The sequence below is a fragment of the Balaenoptera physalus genome (assembly GCF_965194825.1).
Source record: "Balaenoptera physalus genome assembly, chromosome: 4".
In the NCBI taxonomy this organism is placed as follows: Eukaryota; Metazoa; Chordata; class Mammalia; order Artiodactyla; family Balaenopteridae; genus Balaenoptera; species Balaenoptera physalus.
The window spans coordinates 143175864-143195476 of NC_138891.1; the positions used below are offsets into that span (position 1 = coordinate 143175864).

At 53.7% G+C, this 19613-nt stretch overlaps 1 protein-coding gene across 1 annotated transcript in view; it reads left to right on the top strand.

Annotated features, from left to right (window-relative positions):
• The window catches only part of UMODL1 (uromodulin like 1), a 65165-nt gene that overhangs the window by 17909 nt on the left and 27643 nt on the right, over positions 1-19613 (top strand). The window contains exons 6-11 of the mRNA XM_082461027.1: positions 1416-1556; positions 7500-7754; positions 10565-10677; positions 12186-12405; positions 17706-17843; positions 18969-19565. Coding sequence (XP_082317153.1) covers positions 1416-1556; positions 7500-7754; positions 10565-10677; positions 12186-12405; positions 17706-17843; positions 18969-19565 — 1464 coding nt within the window. The remainder of the gene's footprint in view (positions 1-1415; positions 1557-7499; positions 7755-10564; positions 10678-12185; positions 12406-17705; positions 17844-18968; positions 19566-19613) is intronic.

Consider the following 19613-nt stretch of genomic DNA (forward strand, 5'->3'; position numbering starts at 1 on the left):
AAACCCATTTCCTCAGTTCTTGGGTTCCCAAATTTCCCTCTGGCCTCTTTCCCACCCTCGCTAAGGACATCCTTATATCTCGAAGGCTCTTAAAGCAGAGTTTGCACAAATCTGAGTTTGGTACAGCAGATAGATGTGTTTCTGGAAGAAATTACCTGGTTTTTTTTTTTGTTTTTTTTTTCTGTCCATGTCAGGGTTCGGCAAACTTTCTGAAAAAGGCCAGATAGTAAATATTTTGGGCTGTGGGCCACATGGCCTGTTTCAAAAGCTCAGCTTTGCCAAGTGGCATGAAAGTAACCGTGGACAGTCTGTGAGCAGACAGCTGGGCTCCAAGAGCACTTTCCTTCCCGCTACAGAAGGCAGCTGAAGTTTGCTGCACCCTTAGGAGGATGGCCACTTTTGTGAGGCAGCTCCTTCTATGACGCTGAAGGTCACACGTAAAGATGCCAGGGTCTGGAGCCCAGGAAAAGCTCTAAGGATGGCATTTAATTCCCTTCAACTCTACAAATGTTCTTGAAAACCAAACCAAGCAGCGCCCATAAGCCAAGTGCTTGTCTCGTCTGTTCTGACAGGTTTCCGTCTGGAGACCCTAGGAACTCCCCAGCAGGTGAACAAGGAGGGGTTATCTCACAAGGCAGCGAGAGAGAAGGCGTGGCAGGGACCGCGGGCATGTCCGCAGGAGGGTGTCAGAGAGAATCCGTTATGGGGTGCAGCTCTGGTTGGGTGGCTTAGGAGAGGGAGGGGTAAGGAAGTGGGGCTTGTTCTAGGTTGGGTGCTGTCAGAACGCAGAGGCAGTTCTGTGATTGGGCATTTCAATCAGTCTCATCCACAGGGAGGGGTGGCCAGCATGAGGATGAGCTAGGATCGGTAAAGAATGAATAGCCCCTCATTGCGGCCAAGAGAGGGGTTGGTACTTAGTGGGTGACGGCAGCCTTTTTTTCCATCTGGCTTAGATAAAATGGTGAAATGGCCTTGCCTTGTCTTGCTCTGTCCTGGTGGCGGAGAAGCCTGGCTGCCTGTTCTAGGCAGGTGCTCCCGCCCGACAGGAGAGGGCCAGGCCCCTTCTGCAGGTCAGGGGCTGCTCTGCCCTATTTCTCCATCCATACCCTGCCGTCCACAGGATAGATGCTTGGGGAGGATGTCTGGACCTCATGATTTCAGACTCAACACAGCCCCAAAGTGACCTGCTCAGGCCACAGCGCCCACCCAAACACATGGAGCTGTGCCTTGAGCCGTGGGCCAGCTGAGCCGGTGAAGAGGGCTGTGACCGATGGGGCCTCTAAGGCAGGGCATCAAGAGGCCCCAGGGGACTGCGGCCCAAACCACTTCCTCAGCTCGTGTGATACACGTTTGGAGGTTAATGGGAAGGACCGATGGCCCTGATGAGCATTCTCACCCGTCCTCCTTTCCCACAGACGTAGATGAATGTTCCTATGACGAACTCAACGCCTGCCCTGGGAGGGGACGGTGTCTAAACATGGAGGGCTCGTACCAGTGCCTCGGTCACCCGGAGTCGCCCACCTCGTCCCCCCAGAAGCTGGATGGCACCTGTGAAGGTGAGTCACCGGCCTCTCCAGGTGGGGAAGGAAAGCCTTAAGGAAGCCTCAGTTGAGATGCAGACACACCTTATCCCCTTTGGCTGCTAGAATTCTCTCTTCTTTCTGGAACCTGATTTATGGCTTTAACAACATTGTTACAGGAGTGCAAGGATAAGTCGCCCCCAGTCTCAGCACCCTGGCAAATTGTTTTCATTTTCTCCTGTTTCCTTCCAGTTTTTTTTTTTAACCTTATTTAAATCCTGCCACATATGCAATTTTGTATTTTGCTTTCTTCACTTCCCATTATGTCATGTAAAGGTTTCCAGGAAGCAACCTTGTCTTCATAATTACGATTTTCAATGCTTGCGTAACAGTGGTATGCTATAGCAGTGATACAATGCTCTTAGCTATTTCCCTTGTGGGGGACTTTTATGTCACCTCCAACATTCCTCTCTGAAAACTGCAACTTTCACTAGCATTGTGAAGTGGTTGGGGAGAATATTGTTATAACTGAGTTTGAGTAAATTAGTGATTTAATCCTCATGTTCTTTTCCCTTTAAGGGGAGAGGGGTGATTGAGTGGTAGCTATTCCTAAGGTCTCTGGATTTTTAAAAATGCACCTACCAGCCCCACCTCTGCAACCAGACTCCCCTCTCCTGTGCCTTGCGGGCTTTGTCCGATTAGAACTGTGCATCTCCTCTGTGCACGATGTGCCCACAAAGCTTTGCACAGAATCCTAGCAGACCATCCTAGATCTCCTGCGCTGTGGCCTCCAGGGGGGGCATCCTGACCCCCAATGTGAACAGAAGTTTGGAATACAGTTATTGACAATACTCTGCTCAGTTATCTGAGAAGACATCAGACTCTGTTCACAGGGAGGAACGTTGCCAAACTGCCACGCCGACAGCTGAACATAAACAGGGAAAGCGCACCACCCCGACCTCATTTCCAATAGGGCAGAAAAGACAAAGCCAGTGTCTCCCGATCAGAAATTTAGAGTGAATTCCAATCGCATATGGCTAAGGGAAACAGCACATGTTTTAAATTTAGAAGCTAATATAATAAATGAGCTATCTGCTGGAACGGGTTAGAGGTACAGACCCGTGGAAAATACAGCGCAAATTTCAGATGCTTTTCTTGTGAAATTAGTCACCCAGTTAATGACACACAGGGCAGCTGGATTCTTGCACAAAAAAACCCATAAGAAATATTGCCCGGTTTGCACTTCATGTTCCAGGAACACGTTCTGCTTTTAGGATGGAGTGGAACTGTATTCAAGGGTCATCCTCATGCCCTCCGACATGGTCCCCTACCCAGCTGGAGCTTGATAGCTATTCAGCTCCATAAAGAACCGTCTTCTGAGGTGGCTGCTTGGTGAGGGCAGGGCTGCCGCCGGAGAGTCCACTAGGCTGCCACGGATTGCCGCTCAAGTTCACAAACCTGATCTATAATCAGGTTTTCAACAACTGAATGCTCAGCATCTTGGCTCAAATGCCCAGTGTTTCTACCTTTACAAGGTTCAGGTGTCCAGCTGACAGGCCCAGGAGTTAAAGAGGAGCAGAGACTGACATGGGAGATCACGGGAAAGGCCACTGCCCCAGCAGCACCCTTCCTGCCCCACCAGACACAGGTCAGGGCTGCCTGGAAGGAACAAAGACCCAGACCCGTGGACACAGAGAATCTGATGTGCTTCACTCAGATCACTGTCGACTCCTGAATTCAGGTTCACAACCGTAGCCCAGGGAGGGCCACAGGGCAGCGGTACCCTGGGATCACACACAGTCAAGAATTGGGTTTATCTTCTGGGGCCACATTTTCAGAGGGAGGGACGTTGCAAAGCCAAAAGGCAGTGACAGAAAGTGTCCTGGCCAATGAACTGAAATCCAAGTCAGAGGGAAGAAGGAAGGGTCAGGAAAGAAGGATTATTTCCAGTTTAAAGTATCTCAAGGTCTGTCCTCCAGAAGAGCGCTTAGACTTAGTATGTCAGAAGTTGGCTGATTTTGCAGCAACACAAAGAACTTTCCAACAAGTTGTACTGTCTCACCAACAGCTGCCTTGAAAACTACTTAAAGAAGCGTGGGTAGGTGGATTCATTTCCTGGGCCTGTGTAACAAAACAGCACAAACTTGGGGGTTTAAAACAACAGAAGTTTATTCTCTCACAGTTCTGGAGGGCGGAAGCCCACCATCGTTATCACTGGGTTCAAGTCCAGGTGTCGGCAGCGCCAGGTTCCCTGTGGAGGCTCTAGGGGAGACCCCTTCTTTGCCTCACCCTTCTTCTGAGGGCTGCACGAACCCCTTGGCTTGTGGCCACATCGCTCCCATCTTCAAGGCCAGCATCTTCAATCCTCTCTCTTCTCCCTCTTCACGTGGCCTTCTCTTCTGTGTATGTGTATGTCCACTCTCCTGACTCTCTCTTGTGATCGCATTTAGGGCCCACCTGGATAATCCAGGACAATCTCTTCTTGAGATCCTTAACTTCATCACACCTGCAAAGACCCTTTTTCCAAATAAGGTCATATTTACAGGTTCCAGGGATTAGGAGCTGCTATCTTTGGAGGTCATTACCCAGTCTATGGCCGGTGGTGGGATAGTTTAGGAGTACAGCATGGGAACTTTGTCATTAGTTATTGGACGGCTTTGCCATTTACTCTCTACTTGACCTTTCTAGGCCTCAGTTTCGTCCTCTGTAAAATGGGATCATAGTACAATAGAACCTATTACCTGGTATTGTTAGAAGGGTTGTGTGGAATGACATGCCTGCTGCCACAGCACTCAGCCGATGGCAGCTCTGTCATTGATAGCCTGGCTGGCAGCGAGTTGCATGTAGTGGGAGGGGGTGCCCATAGCGCCGTGGGTGTCCCCACTGCTGCTACGACACTGGCCACGCTGGCTTGGACGTCCCGTGTGTGTGTCTGGCATCGCTGTGGACCTTAATCCATCTTTGCTTCCATCACTGTGCTGGATACATAGTAGGTGCTCAATAAATGTCAAACAATATGAAATTGCCACTGTGGTTGGTCAAACACGGTTGAATCTGGACAATTGTAAACGTCTCAAGGTAATAGATTGGAGAAAGAGCTACACAGATGTTCGGCTGTAGCATTCTCTGCAGGGAGGATTTATTTCTATGGATGAGAGGGCCACATGCCCACAGCGCCTTAGCTGCAGGAACCATGGGCGGACGGCAGCTTCTGCAGATGCTTCTGAGGGTGTCATAGCCATCAAAACGACCCTGTTGGTGGCTCCTTAGCCCACTGATCTAGGGACCCTCTGGCATCTTAATTTAAACAGTGAATATGTCTCCAGCCAGCCTGATACCCTCTCAGACTTCCTAAACGCCAGTCCCGGGGTTCTTTCCAACACCTAGGGGACCCTTTCTATTTTAATTCCCCTCAGCCTGGAGGCACTCGCTATAGCACGTGCTTGTAAAGGGCCACACACAGGCCCATAATACGGATTCGTCTGCCGTTCCACATGGAGCGATGCCTGAATGGCAACCAGGACGTGGGGTTGCAGCCCCGTTGCGAGCTGGAGGCTGCTGCCCAGGCCTCAGGCCTCGTTCTCAGCCCCACTGTCCTACTTGCCAGGCGTCGTGTGGTCACCTGCGGGATTGAAAGAATGTTGGGTGTTGTGTGGTTTGCGTGAATCAGAACATTCAGTGCTTTTAGCAGATTTTTAGAAAAGTTGTAGCTTTTCCTTACTTTCTCAGTGACACGTTCCTGGGGACAGGCCGAAAAGTTATATGATTATTAGACCCCCAGAAGGTGATCGTCTTGATTTCATGGTCCCAGTGGCCGTGAGGTGGGGATGGGACCCACGGTCTCAGGGCCTGAGCTGCTGGCCAGTCCTCAGCTGAAACAAAGGACAGTGTCGTAAAGAATGAAAACCACTTGTGAGACAAAGGCACAGAAAAATACAGGACAATTCAGTGAAAAGGACAGACATGTCTTCTTCAAAGTACACGCTACCTCTGCATGCAAGGAGAGTTTTCAGGAAGCTGCAAGAATTTAGATGGAGGGAGGGTTGGGCTCACCTGTCTCTCCAGCATCCACCAGTTTATACCCGTGCTTTGCGGGGACCTGCAGGGGCTCACGGTAGGGGAGCACAGCCACAGAGCACTGCCATTTCTAAAGGGCAGCTCGGGAAGGACCCAGCAGGGCTGAGTTGCAGGATGAGAGTGGGTCACCAATCTTGATCCTGAGCCTCTTGGCAGCCAAGGCAAAAAGGGAAATGGGTTGAATTGTGCCAATTTTAATTTTTACTGAAAGGAAGCGTACACATTTGTCAGAAAGACAATTTTTTCGTAATATTAGAAAGCATATATCCTACGAATCCTTACGGGAAGGGCTTTGGAAACTTCACATATATTTTAATTCTTTTTTCTTTACTATGGTTTTGCAAAAGATTTTTTTAAAATCTCCTTATTGCTTGTTTCTTATAGAATCAAATTCTGCTGTAAAAATGATGGTGTCTAGACTGAGGGCCACCCTACGCTTTGTATAATTCATATTGGCCAGGTGCCTGCTGTGAAGCCAGAATTTTTCTCCCCAAAAAAGAGATTTAACTCCATCTGAGCATTAAAATACATATTGGTTGTTATATTTGAGTATTACTCCCTAAAGCATGAATGTCGATATGAAAACACAGGACACCTCAGCCTGACTCCAGAGTCCTGCTTCCCCATGGGCCATTGTTTTGGTGATGAATTAGCCAAGCAGAAGACCTCGGGCAAATGATCAAGTACTTGTGGCTCAGAAGAGCAGGCCCTTTGGATCTGTGTTGAGATAGTATTTATAGAAGTAGCCCAGAAACATCACACCATGCGTTAATCTGCTCAGGCTGCCATAAAATACACCACAGACTGGGGGCTTAAACAACAGGCAGTTACTCTCTCACAGTCCAGAGGCTGGAAGTCCAAGAGCAAGGTGTTGGCAGGCTGGTGCCTTCAGAGGCCTCTTGGCATGCAGACGGCCGTCTCCTCCCCATGTCCTCACGTGGTCATCCCTCTGCCTGGCTGTGTCCTCATCTCCTCTTCTTATAAGGACACGAGTCAGGTTGGATTAGGGCCACCCTGATGACCTCACTTTAACTTAACAAGCTCTCTAATGACTTTGATTAGGGCCCCACCCTGATGACCTCACTTTAACTTAGCAAGTTCTCTAATGACTTTGTCTCCAAATACAGCCACATTTTGAGGCATTGGGGGTGGGACCCCACACACGAGTTTTAGGGGAACACAGTTCAGCCCATCACACACCATAATGACCACAGCTACAAAAACAGCTTGGTTGTTTTCATGGCTTGGCTACTGTAAATAATGCTGTAATGAACATGGGGTGCAGGTATCTCTTTGAGTTAGTGATTTTGTTTCCTTCATATAAATAACTAGGAAAGGAATTGCTGGATCATATGGTAGTTTTATTTTTCATTTCTTGAGAAACCTCCATACTGTTCTCCATAGTGGCTGCACCAATTTACTTTCCCACCAGCCGTGCAAGGGTTCCCTTTTCTCCACACCCTCTCCAGCATTTCTTACCTCTTGTCTTTTTGATAACAGCCATTCTAGTAGGTGTGAGATGATATCTCGTTGTGGTTTTGATTTGCATTTCCCAGATGCTTAGTGATGTTGAGCATCTTTTCACGTGCCTGTTGGCCATCTGTACGTCTTCTCTGGAAAAATGTCTATTCAGATCCTTTGCCCATTTTAAAATTGGATTATGATTATTGTTATTATTTTTGCTAATGAGCTGTATGATTTTCATATATTTTGGATATTAACCCCTTATCAGATATATGATTTGCAGATTTTTCTCCCGGTTGGTAGGTTGCCTTTTCACTTTGTGGATGGTTTCAAGTTGGACAGAAGCTTTTCACTTCGAGGTTGGCCCACTTGTTGACTTTTGCCTCTGTTGCTTCCCTCTGACGTTTTCTGCGTCTTCCTCATCCTGTCCTTTTGTAGACTGCCCTCCCGTCAGAGACCTCGTGATCCTCAACGTCACCAGCAGCAGCTTTCAAGTGTCTTGGAGCTTACATTCCACCCAGAACTGCACTTTCCAGGTGCAGGTTTACCAGGGTGAGGAGATGCTCAGGAAGGCCAGCACCCGGGGGACGAGCCTGGAGGTGGCTGGGCTGGAGGCCGGAGTGCTGTATGGGGTGAGGACCAGCTACCAGGCGTGCTGGGACAACGTCACCACCACGGTCACCGTCAGGACCGGTAAGGCCACGTGTCTGAAATCCACATTACCTGTGAGTCTGCCTCTCTAGCCTAGTCTGCTGGCCCCGGTGATTCCAATCATGTGCTTCCTACGAGCAGGGCAGGGGCCGTCACTGACGTGGCCCCAGCTCTCCTGGGAGGCAGTGAGCGCGCTCTGTGTGCCGGAGCAGTGCCGCGGTGCTCCCCTCGCTCCCCTGCGTCTCATCCTGACTGGGGGCTCTTCTGACACCTGCGGTGATGAGGGCAAGATCCCATCTTGCTGTGGTTTGAAGGATGCATAATGCAGTCAGATAGAGTGAAGCCCAAAGTATAGTAAAGCAGAAGAGGGTAGCGATTTGTGTGCATCGAAGGACCTTCTGCCACACTTAATTCCACACGGCTGAGTCTGTATAACTACCCCAAACCCAAGAGCTGAGCGTCTGTAAGATCTTCACGAAGTCTGCCTCATTTCCCACGCTGTGCACTTGCAAAACTAACACGATGCCCACTGCATCAGAGCCCTGAAGAAATTTGTGCCCCAAACAAACACAGCGTAGGCATGAATTGGGGATTCCAGTGTCCAGGAGGCAGCTGGCGTGACCCACATAGCTCTGTCAGGTGGCTGACACTGGCCCTGCCCCATGATGCCACCTCCCCTCTGCCTGGTCGTGGTGCTACCCTGGTGGTGTAGACCTCTGTCAGGTTCGGCCCGGGGAGTTCCCTCCTAAGCTGGCCTCTGGCAGCGGGACGTGGAAGTGTGCATAGGGACAGTGTGGCCCTGAGACATTCTGGTCTGGGGACCAGAGCAGCGGGGGAGACCCAGCCTGGGGGTTCAGAGCAGGCAGAGGGCAGAAATCACTGTATGAAAGATGCTATGGTGGGGGGGGGAAGGGTTGGGGGGAGGGATAGATTGGGAGTCTGAGATTGACATAAACACACTACTATATTTAAGATAGATAACCAACAAGGACCTACTGTACAGCATAGGGAACTCTGCTCAATACTCTGTAATAACCTAAATGGGAAAAGAATCTGAAAAAGAATAGATATATGTATATGTATAACTGATTCACTTTGCTGTACACCTGCAACTAACACAACATTGTTAATCAACTATACTCCAATATAAAATAAAAATTAAAAAAAAGGACCCTCTGGGGGGTTTGTCTCACGGGTAGGGATAACGCCAGTGACAGTGATGGCGGCAGTGAATGAGTGAGGGATGGGAGGGGCAGGCCTACGCCCTTTATGCACTGATTGTGGGCTGACCCATGCTAAACTGCAAACACACGGAACGGGCCCCCAGAGGGCCCCCAGAACCCCAGCCATGCAAAAAATCGAGCCCCTGACTTTGCACAAGCCTCTAATTTCCAAACTGGTGCCATCTCACCTTCTTGTTTTATTTTCAAGTTGCTCCACGGAGAAAATGGGGGGAACACTCTTTTCCCTTTGAGGAAACTGGGACCGTGAGGGGCCCCATCCCCACAGGTCACTTCCACCCTCTGTCCCCTCCCAACTTATCTCAGATGTGAAAATTGGTGGGATCAACGTCCCAGCGCAAATTCATCTCAGCTGGGACGTGCAGTAGGAACATGCAGCTCCGCCCCAACCCCATGGACTCTGTGCCCTCGGGAAAAAATACCTACATTCCAATGCAGAGTAGATAATATGGAAGATTCCATAAGACTCCTGATTACCAGCTTATTCCTTCCCCAGCTGGATTCTCATTCCTTCTCTGTATTGTAAAAATGCCTTATGTTTGCAGAGCCCTATTTTTTTCTTTTTTAAGAGGCTCGATTCACTTTAAAGGTCTTAGCTAATTAATTTGACATTATTAAACGCTTGCTATGTTGGAGGCCATAGAGATTATCGTAGCAGTGGAGACCCAGGGCCTCACGGTAAGTCCGGATTCCCAAAGCACTGGTGGATACTGACCTCCCGAGAGGCTCTGTGATGTGGACAGGACTGGTGCCTGGGAATCCCGGGCCCTAAGGGATACCCGTTCCTCTTGCTAAGGTGGGAGAAAGTTCAGAGGGGCCCCCGTCTAAAAATGTACGCTATAAAATGTTGGTGTCATTTCTGGGCCTGTGTGCGTGCAGCGGTGATAAACTCTGCCCCACCGGCCCGAAGCTCGCCGGCTGGTGGAGAACCAGGGTGGGACAAACTGCGAGTGCCTTTAGATCATTAGAATTTAGATCATTGCTGCAGGGTCTGCTGTGGATGTGGGTATCATTCTTGGTAACGAAAGAGACATGCTCCCATGTCCCATCTTGAATCTTTTCCAGCTTCACTTAGGTTCAAAGAAAAGGACACTTCCCTTACAGGTTGACCAACCCTATCATTTTGTCCGGGACAGAGTAGGCTCTTGAGAGGTGGGACTTTTGGTGGGAAAATTGGAAAGTCCCAGAGAAATCAGGATGAACTTGTCACGTGAGTGTCAGGGGCCTGGCTGGGGCATGTGCTTGTGATTGAGGCCAAGGAAAGCAGCGGCCACACTGGATGAGGAATTGCTGGAGGGGCCTTCGTACCCTACATGGCTGGTTGAACCCCAGTTCCCGCTGGGGTGAGCCATGTGGCATTTGTACCTTGTTTCCCTGCTTTGGCTCTAAAAGAGTGTGTTTATGTCTGAGTTTCCTTCACTCCAGCGCAGAGGCATATATTCCTCATGCTGATTTCCCCCAATTTGGCTACTAAAACCTAAGACTCATGCCTCAATCTGTTTTCTAAAAAATTCCCCTCCAAAGAGTAGGGGAAACTGGAAAACACTGACAGAAAAGCATGTGATTCGTGCTCACCGGATTTCAGCTAATTTGTGTTGCCGTCTGTCTCAGAGGCCCGGGTGTTCGAAGTCAAAGTCAGGATCCTAAACCGCAATGTGACAGAGGGGCTGCTGGACCGTGGGAGCCCCGAGTTCCAGAACTTCTCCCAGCAGCTGCTGCACGAGGTAAAGCCCAGCAGAGGAGCTTTCAGAGAGAGTCGGAGCCAGAAACCCGCCCTGCGCGGGTGTGAGACAAGTGCCCCTCACCAGGGCTAGCGAGGGGCCAGACTCAAATCCCAAGGTCATTGCTCAAAATGCCCCCTTTTATGCAGACTTAAAATAGGTTTGGGGCCAAACCAACTTTGATTCAAATGGGCTGGACCACTTGATGGCTCGGCTGGGTTTTCTGTCGAACCTTCTGTTTGGGGGACCTGGGGCCTCTGTCCTCCTTTTCTGGGGCAGCTTCATTGAGTAAGCATTTACCAGTGATCAAAGCATCCGTTCCTCCCTGGGGCTGAAGGCAGGCACCAGCACGAGGCTTGGGAGAACCAGGCCAGTAGCAGCTATCATCTATCCTGGGATGCTGAGTTGGAGAAAAAAGCGACTTCCCAAACTGTCAGTAACTGGGAAAGGTCTAGGATTTGGCCCTTCCTGCAAGCTAGTAAGTTAGCCTGTTGCATGGATGCTGGCAGAGGACACGAGATGCCTGGGTCAGAGACAAAGGATGCCCTCACTCACAGCACAGCAGGCGGCACGAGCGGCACGTTGGTGCCAGGTCCCCTGCTGGCCCCCAAGTCCCACGGGGGTGATGCAGAGGGAACCCGGTGGGTGACGCACGTGCAGTGCATCTGCATCACAGCTGAGGAACCCCATGCAAACCCGCCTAAACCTTGCTCCAGAAAGAGACGTTGTCTTTACCACATCAGACGGTGAACGGATCTGCTCTGTGCTCAGGACGGGGCCATCCTCTCTCTCTCCCAAGGCTGTTCATCATACAAACGTCTTGGAAAGATATTCTGGAACAAGAGGGCAGTTCAGGCTTCTACTTGCAGGATGTGTGGACATGGGAGGGACCGAAGGAGGGCTGCCTCTCAATGTTCACTTGCAGAGAGGGGTTGGTTTTTGAACTTTTCTGGAGAATTCTCCCTTGTTTCTAGCAGTAATTCGCCTGTGGGTGCAGGAATGGTGTAGGAGGAATGTGGGCGAGGCTTGGGTCTCCTTGCTCGGGCACAGGTGGCCCTGATCACCTGGCTGTGCCTATGCTTCCTGGGGATACAGCCCAGTGGGGGGGGGGGCAGCTCCGAAGAGCCACGGGATTGCTCCTCTCGGTCCCTCAGCCAATCCATCAGTCAATCCAACCGTCTCTCTCACACACACGTTATCTTCGCACCGGTTTCCAGGGCACCCAGAGTGGGCCGTGCATCTAGGGCTGCAGGACGGAGAGCCGCCTGTCATGGTCTCTGAGTCCTTACCAAGACCGACCAGGCCCGGCCCGCTGTCCCAGGGCTGCGGTGAGCGGGGGGTAACTCCACTGTCCCCGGGGGGGTGGGCTGGGCGCCTCCTCTCGGTCATGAGAGGACACGTGGATTCTGTGCACCAACCATGTGTCACACCCGGGGCCCCGCTGACCGGTTTTGAAGACTTTGATGGAAAAGTCTGCTACGTCTGAGCATCTGCTGCCTCTTCCGGGCCAGGTTGCAACCTCCTTTCCGCCGGCGCTTTCTGACTTGTACCGAAGAGGGAAGCTGAGGATGCAGGTCGTGTCTCTCCGGGCCGGAAGCGTGGTGGTGAGGCTCAGACTGACGGTGCAAGACCCCGAGTTCCCGGTGGGCGTGTCCACGCTGTCCCCCATGCTCCCGCCTCTGTGGGCGAGCACCGTGTTCCAGGTGGACCAGTGGGAGACGCTTGTGCAAGGTGGGTCCTCCTCCCCGTGCCCAGGGTGTGCCGCCCCGATGCCCTCCAAAGCCCAGGCTGCGTTAGTTCTGATCAACATTCACTTTGTTCCAAAAGATAAAGCAAATGAAATTTGAGTCCTTATTCTGCGTTCTTCCATGGGAACTGGGGCCTAGGGCTGCCGTCCCAAAACTGTGAGCCCACCTGTGTCCCACACCTCCTATTCCTGATGGGAGAAGCACCCCTTGGAGCTCAGGGACGCTTATTCCCTTGGATGGTGTTTCTCAGCTGCCACCAGAACCCAGGGTGGAACCGGGCTGGAGGGTCCACGAGGGGCACGAGGACAGGAGCTTACTGTGTCTGCATCGGGGCCCAGCACAGCCTGGCTGTGGTGCGCCTTAACATGGAGATCTATTTCATTAGCCCAAAGGCTTGCAATTTTACTTGGTGATACAGGAAGTCACAGATTAGGGAAGAGGGGGGAGAGATGGAGAAACAGAGAGAGGCGGGGAGAGGGGGTTGGGGGCAGGGGGGCAGTGAGAGAGAGAGAGAGAGATGGGGAGAGAGGGGGAGACAGAGTCAGAGATAAGACAGAGGCAGAGACATCAAGAGACAGAGAGAGGGAAAGATGCAGGGAATGCAGAGAGGGCAGTGAGAGACAGAGAGAGACAGACATAGAGACAGAGAGAGCGAGCTGTCACATAGGAAGGTTTTGCTGTCAAAGCAGGGATGAAGTTCCCTCGTGCGGTGAGGGCACCGCAGTCTCTACATCAAAGAGCCTGTCTGGGGCTCAATCTATGCAATGCGCGACCTCCCAGTGGAACAGGTCCCAGAGTGAGCGCTGTCAACTCCTTTGAGCTCCGTCGCCTGCCAGCTTGCTGTCCCAAGCTCCCCCAACCCACGAATGCAGGGAAGGGGCCGCGGGAGTGTCACACCTGAAGTCACACCTGGGAAACGCCTGCCTGCTGAGCCTGGGGTCCCACTGTCATTCACCCCCTCGGGGATGGAGATGACGGCTGCCCTCTGCACCTGGTGGGCCTGCCTGCCTGGGTTCAGGGGATAAGTGCTGGGCAGACGCCCGGCAGCCTGTGGGTGGCTCCTCGGCCTGCACTCCCAGAGCCCACCTGAGACAGATCTGAGCCGTCGTCTGGAGATCCAGCCCTAACCTCGAGGTGCTTCCCAGCCTCATCCCGTGGCCCCAGGGCTTAGGTTATTCCAGAGCTTTGTCAAGTGATGCTGTGGGTTGAATGGTGGCCCCCAAAGATAAGCACACGCCTAACTTCAGACGTGACCGTATTTGGAGGAAGGGTCTTTGCAGATGAAATTAAGGATCTGAAATCATCCTGGATCAGGGTGGGCCCAAAGTCCAATGACAGTGCCCTTAGAAGAGACAGAAAAGGAGATGACCCAGGGACCGTGGAGGAGACCACGTGAAGATGCAGGCAGAGGCAGGAGTGATGCAGTCACAGGCCGAGAAGCCCAAAGGGCCACCAGAAGCCGGAAGAGGCAGGAAGGACCCTCCCCAAAAGCCCCAGAGGGCGCCCAGCCCTGCCAACACCTTGATTTTGGACTTTGGTATCTAGAACTGTGAGAGAATGAATTCTGTTTTAAGTCAGCTTGAAAGCTTGTGACAGTTTGTGATGGCAGCCTCAGCAAACTCATGCAAAGGAAGAAGAGGTGCCCTGCATTGCTGATATCCCAGGGTTCATCATTCTGAAGCACTCCCCGCCCCACGAAGTTCTGGAAGTATCCTTGGAAGTTGGGAGCCCCCAGCAGACCCTCACCTTGCAGCATCCCTGAAAACAGTAGGCTGTTTGCCTAACATTTCGGAGCTGAGGGCCGTAGTGGGAGGGTCTCCCAGGGCCATGAGGGGCCTCGGCTGTTACTGGCGGACGAGGCGGCTCTGCCCTGCACAGAGTTCCCTGATCCAGAGCCCCAGGGGCAGCCCCCGGGCCGCAGCCCTCACCCGGGGAGGCCCGAACCCAAGTCCCCCGCCTTCCCCACCGGCCCAGAGCCCCCAGCCCCGCAGTCACAGCCGGGGAACTGGAGAAGCACATTCATTGTTATTCTGCAAAAATTCAACAAACCGCAGCACAGAAAGCTCCTGTCCTCAGCGACGCCCACAGAAATGGTGGTGTTGGCACTGCTGAGCTTTCCCGGGTTATCTGGGAGCTCTCGCGTCTGTGAATCGACGTGTCCCAGCAGCGTGGCGGTCATGGTGTCACGACCTCATCTTCTCCCCGAGGCCCATTCCACCCCGCCCGGGTCACTGGGTGGCCACGTGTCCTGGTCGTCCTCCAGGGGGCCGTGCCCCGTGCGAGGAGGCCCAGAGCTCAGCAGCAGCCTGGTCTCCGTTCCTGCTCACACTGCCCGGCGGGCGGGGGCCTCACGGGCCAGGCTGGCATCCCAGCTCTGACACTCCCTCGCTGTGGGTCCCTGTACAAGGCATGTCGCCTCCTGGGCCTCAGTGTGCTCAGCTGAGAGACAGGAAGAGTGACCCATTCCCCCTGGAGGGTAAATAAAGGGATCCTGCAGGTGTGGGGTTAGCGGCGTGCCCGGCGCACGTCTGACAGCACCGCCGACATTTCAGTTTAACTCTTCTCTAGGATGCCCTTTCGTATCTCGGGGGAGTTCTCAGGCCCGGAAGGTCCTACAGTGTCCCCGAGCCCTCACCTTCCGTCCCTCCTGCCTTCCCTTCGCTCCCCTTGGATCTCCCACCCTCGCCCCTCCCCTTCCTTAAAATCTGCTCCGGAAGGGCCGTCCTGCTCATTTGCTCCAGGTGCAGACAACCCACTGGGCCTCCACGTGCGTCTACGTGGCCCCTGCGTGCCTTCATGCTCTGTGCAGACGCCAGCCAAACGAGGCCTGATGGCGGCACTGTTCTGTGTGAGGGGTTCCCCTGGGGTCACCACAGTACTGGGGGGCCGCGCCCTCTCTTGTGATCTCAGGACTGGCCTAGCCACGCTCCCCGAAGCTTCCAGTCGGCCGCGCACCCCTGACAGCATCCTAGACGCAGTGGACCTTCCTGTCGCCTCTATGGGCGGTGGGAGACGGTGCATGAGCAGGGAGCCTGGCCCCAGGACTGTCACCATCCGCCTGGCCTGCTGGGCTGGGCTTGCTTTCCCCAGACTCGGTGGCACTGCCTTTGGTCCAGCCTCTGTTCCTGCCGCCGTTAGAACCCAGTTCTCTGTGACCACCTTCCTCCTTGAGTGAGAATCTGACTCTGGCCCCCAGGAAGGGCTGAGGGCTCTGGCCAGGCTTCACTTCTGAAGGCCACCTGGGCCCCAAAGACAGTTTGGGGCTTCCCACGGAGCCTGCCCTTTCAGGGATGGGGCGGCTTATCCTTGGGCCTCCCTGCCTCATTCCTGGGGGTTTACTTGTGCCAGGAGTCCTGGCTCTGTCACAGCTGCCCCCTCCTCTGGGAAGTGGGCTACATCCTCATCCCAGCTTCAGGGCCGACAGGAGCAGAGGGCAGGTCCTGCACCAGGAGCTGGTCCACATCCTCGTCTGGCGGCCCAGGAGGCGCAAAGGCCGCCTGGCCGCTCTCACAGCTCGCACACCCGCCTCCCGCTCTGAACCCAAGAACTGCCAGGCCTCGGGCTTTTGTACACGACAAAGCAGAGTTGTCTGTATCTTACTCAGACTTACCCCCGAGCCACGTGCTGGCCGAGCGAAGCGGGTGGGGAGTCACCTCCCCAAGATAACTTCCAGTGCTCTGCGGTTTGAGCTCAGGTCTCCACGGGGACTTCCGCTCTCCTCGTGGCCCTGCTGCCCGGCCGGCCTGGCTTCAGCCCCGGCCTTAACGCCCCAGCACTTTCGAGCCACCTGGAGGTCAGGCTGCGCTCCAGGGGGATCTGGGTCGGGGTGTAACTGCTGCGTCAGCTGATGAGTCTGCTGGGCTCGGTGGGGGCTGCTTCTGTGAAGATCACATGAAGCAAAACTGAAAACCACAAGACGGGCCTCTGAGCACCTAGTGGCAGAGTTTTCTCTGCACGAAACTGGACTCATGCCTTATCCTGACTTGAAGCCCAGCCAAGTCTGGGCTTCGCTGGCGCCCTGAGCCTGGCTCGGGGACCCCGCCTGCAGCTCTCGGGAAGCCTGGTAGCCACCCCCCAAGGGTAACCTCACCCCGTCGAGGCACCCAGCCTCCCCAGCTGGCAAATGCAACTCTGTTAACAACCACCTGCTCTCCTGGGCGGGGATGGGACAGGCAGTGACCCGTAGAGCCGGACCTGGGCTGAAGGATGGATTTCTAGAGCTGTGGGAAGACTGCCCCCCGACCCCCGGCTCCTCCCAGCCTGAAATACAGCTTGAGTATTGATTCCTTAAGGGTTTATTTTTATTTATTTATTTTTTATTGGAGTAGAGTTGATGTACAATGTTATGTTAGTTTCAGGTGTACAATAAAGTGAATCAGTTGTACATATACGTATATTCACTCTTTTATTAGATTCTTTTCCCATACAGGTCATTGCAGAGAATTGAGCAGAGTTCCCTGTGCTGTACAGTAGGTCCTCATTAGTTATCTATTTTATATATAGTAGTGTGTATATGTCAATCCCAATCTCCCAATTTATCCCTCCCCTCTTTCCTCCCAGTAACCATAAGATTGTTTTCTACATCTGTGACTCTATTTCTGTTTTGTAAATAAGTTCAAGTTCAGAGGCCGAGAAAGGACAGTGGCAGGGGAGGGTTTGGGGGGATTTATAGGGCTGGGGGGCTCTCTGAGCCTTCCTTGCCCAGGTCAGAAGGGTCAGGGCTTCCCAGGGGCACGGGGCTTTGGGGTCTCTCACAGTCATTTCCCAGACTCGGGGAGGCTGTATTTACAGCCATCCTATCTGTGTCTTGGAAAGTTCATGTTATACTAACTGGACACGTCCTGGCTCAGTTACTTTTCTGTTTCTTTCTTGAGACACTAAAGATGAGGGGATGTTGGCACATCAGAGGGAAGAGAAAGCACCTTATGAACAAAGAATAAACAAGAGGGGAATATATTCACACCTGTGGATGCTAATACCTCCACAGGAATCCCAACGTTCCCTAACCTCTGCCCCCAGATCAGCCAGCGGTGGAGGTGGGCAAGGGCCAGCTTTCGGTTTGTCGCCTTGACCCAAATAGGAGCTTCAGCGAGGGCTCTGCGCAGGGAACCCCACCGCCAGCCCCGGGTGCTGGATGCCAAGGGCTTCACTGACGCCCTGCTCCATCCTTCTGGTCGTTCTCTGCAAAGACGGTCAGCAAGAAGTTGCCACCATCGCGCTCTGCTTGAGCAGCCTCTGGCTGTTCTCTCACCCGCTCCCGTCCTGTCTCTTTCCCGCCCACAGACTGGGACGAGTGCGCAGATAGACTGGAGCACGACTGCTCGCCGGCAGCCCAGTGCATCAACCTCGAGGGCTCGTACACCTGCCGGTGCCGGACGGCCAGGGACGCCCACCCCTCCAGACCGGGCCGGGCCTGTGACGGTGCGCCCCGCCCCCAAGCCCCCAGCTCTGGGCTGAGCCCCCTCCCTGAGGACCTGGGGTGGACCAGCGTTGGCTTCCCTCAGGCAGGGTGGGCACAGTGCCCGGGACCCACCATACTGTTAGGGGCCCATGAGAATGATTTAATTGCTTTTAAAATCAAAAGAAAAACATAATCTAATAACAGTAAATATCAATTACGAATCTAGTCTTTATACCAATGCCGTTTGAAAGTATGATTTTAAATTATTTTTACGAATGAAAGAGTCAGAGAAAGTCATGATGAAACCCCTGGGGGCAGGGGTCCCTCCCTGGGTGGGCAGGGGTCCCTCCCTGGGTGTGCAGGAGCCCAAGATGGTGTAGGAGCCCCGGTGAGCGTGGAGAAGGCCTTGATGTGGGGCCTCTGAGCCCCATTCTTGGCATGTCTCTGCCCTAATATTTTTGGGGGCCAGGTCTGATCATCTTGTTGGGGCTACCTGGCGTGCTGAGTTCAGAAGCAGGAGGAGGTCATATACAGACTTAAAATGCTGTGATCAACTAGCAATGTCTGCTCTGGACACAGGGTGGGCAGCAGAGGTGCTCAGCTACCTGTTTGCCATCCCTGCAAAGGCTTTCTGGCTGGAAGAAGCAGCAGAGAATGGTTCCCTGGGAGAAAGCCTCTAGTCCTTAACTACTGTGTGTATTGTCCCGCTTCCTAAGACCCACACAGCTTCTCTTCTCCCATCCTTTTTCTTATACCTGTGTCGCCCAGCAAGCTGATAAGAGTGACCAGAGCCTAGCCCCACACTGAGCACACATTTGGGGGAAATTATCTCAATTTCCCAAAGGCCCGTGGATCCATGTTCCATCTGAGGCCTGCAAGAACCAAGCCTTGCGTTTATGTCCTGGTTCTGCAGCCTCCCAGGTGGACCCCCTAATCTCGGGGTCACGGCATCCTCACTGATCAAATGGAGAGGCTCCATGGCTTTCCGAGAGAGCTCTTGGGAGACCACGAACATGGGCCGTGTCAAACATTCTTAACCACCCGTGGGGATAGCCTGTGCCCCCTTTTAAGGTCACCTGGGGGTGGGGGAGCGCTTGACCAGAGTAGACCAGATGCCCCGTCTGAGAGAGGCTGTGTCTTGGCAGGTGATGCGGTGAGCCCCACGGGTGGTGCGCCATCTCCGGTGACAGGCGAAACAGCCCCAGGTCCCAGCACAGAAACTACAGCCCTCGGCCTGGAGACCCCCGCCTTGTCCCCCAGCCCTGGATACCCGTGGGGCACCACTGCAGCAGGCCAGGCCTGGACCCCAGGGCTCCCACCCAGGAGAGGGGTCAGCGGCATGCTCGGTCACGGCAGGAACAGCACTGGGCAAGCCGTGGAGGAGGAGGCCAGCGTGGCCCCAGGCCTGGGGACCAGCCGGTGGACGGCCAGCAGGGTGGCTGGCACCACCTTCTCCTCCCGGGCTCCTGGGCCGACCCACAGCTCCCCTCCTGGGGCCATGGACAGCCTACCAGACTCCCCTGGATGGCTGCCGCTGAACTCCACCACGGAGCCGCCCTTCCGGCCCGCTCCTACCCAGGGCCCCATGGACCACGTTGAGTGGCACGCCAGCCTCCCCACAAGGGACACACCGCCAGTACCTCTGGACCCCACATGGCCAAAAAACTCAGACCCTGGACCCTCCGGCTCCCCAGACCTGCCCTCGGCCAACACGCCTGCATCTCTGAAGACCCCAGCCTGCGGTGAGTGGCAGGAAGGGTGCGTCCCAGGGGCCACGTGGAGCTGCTGGT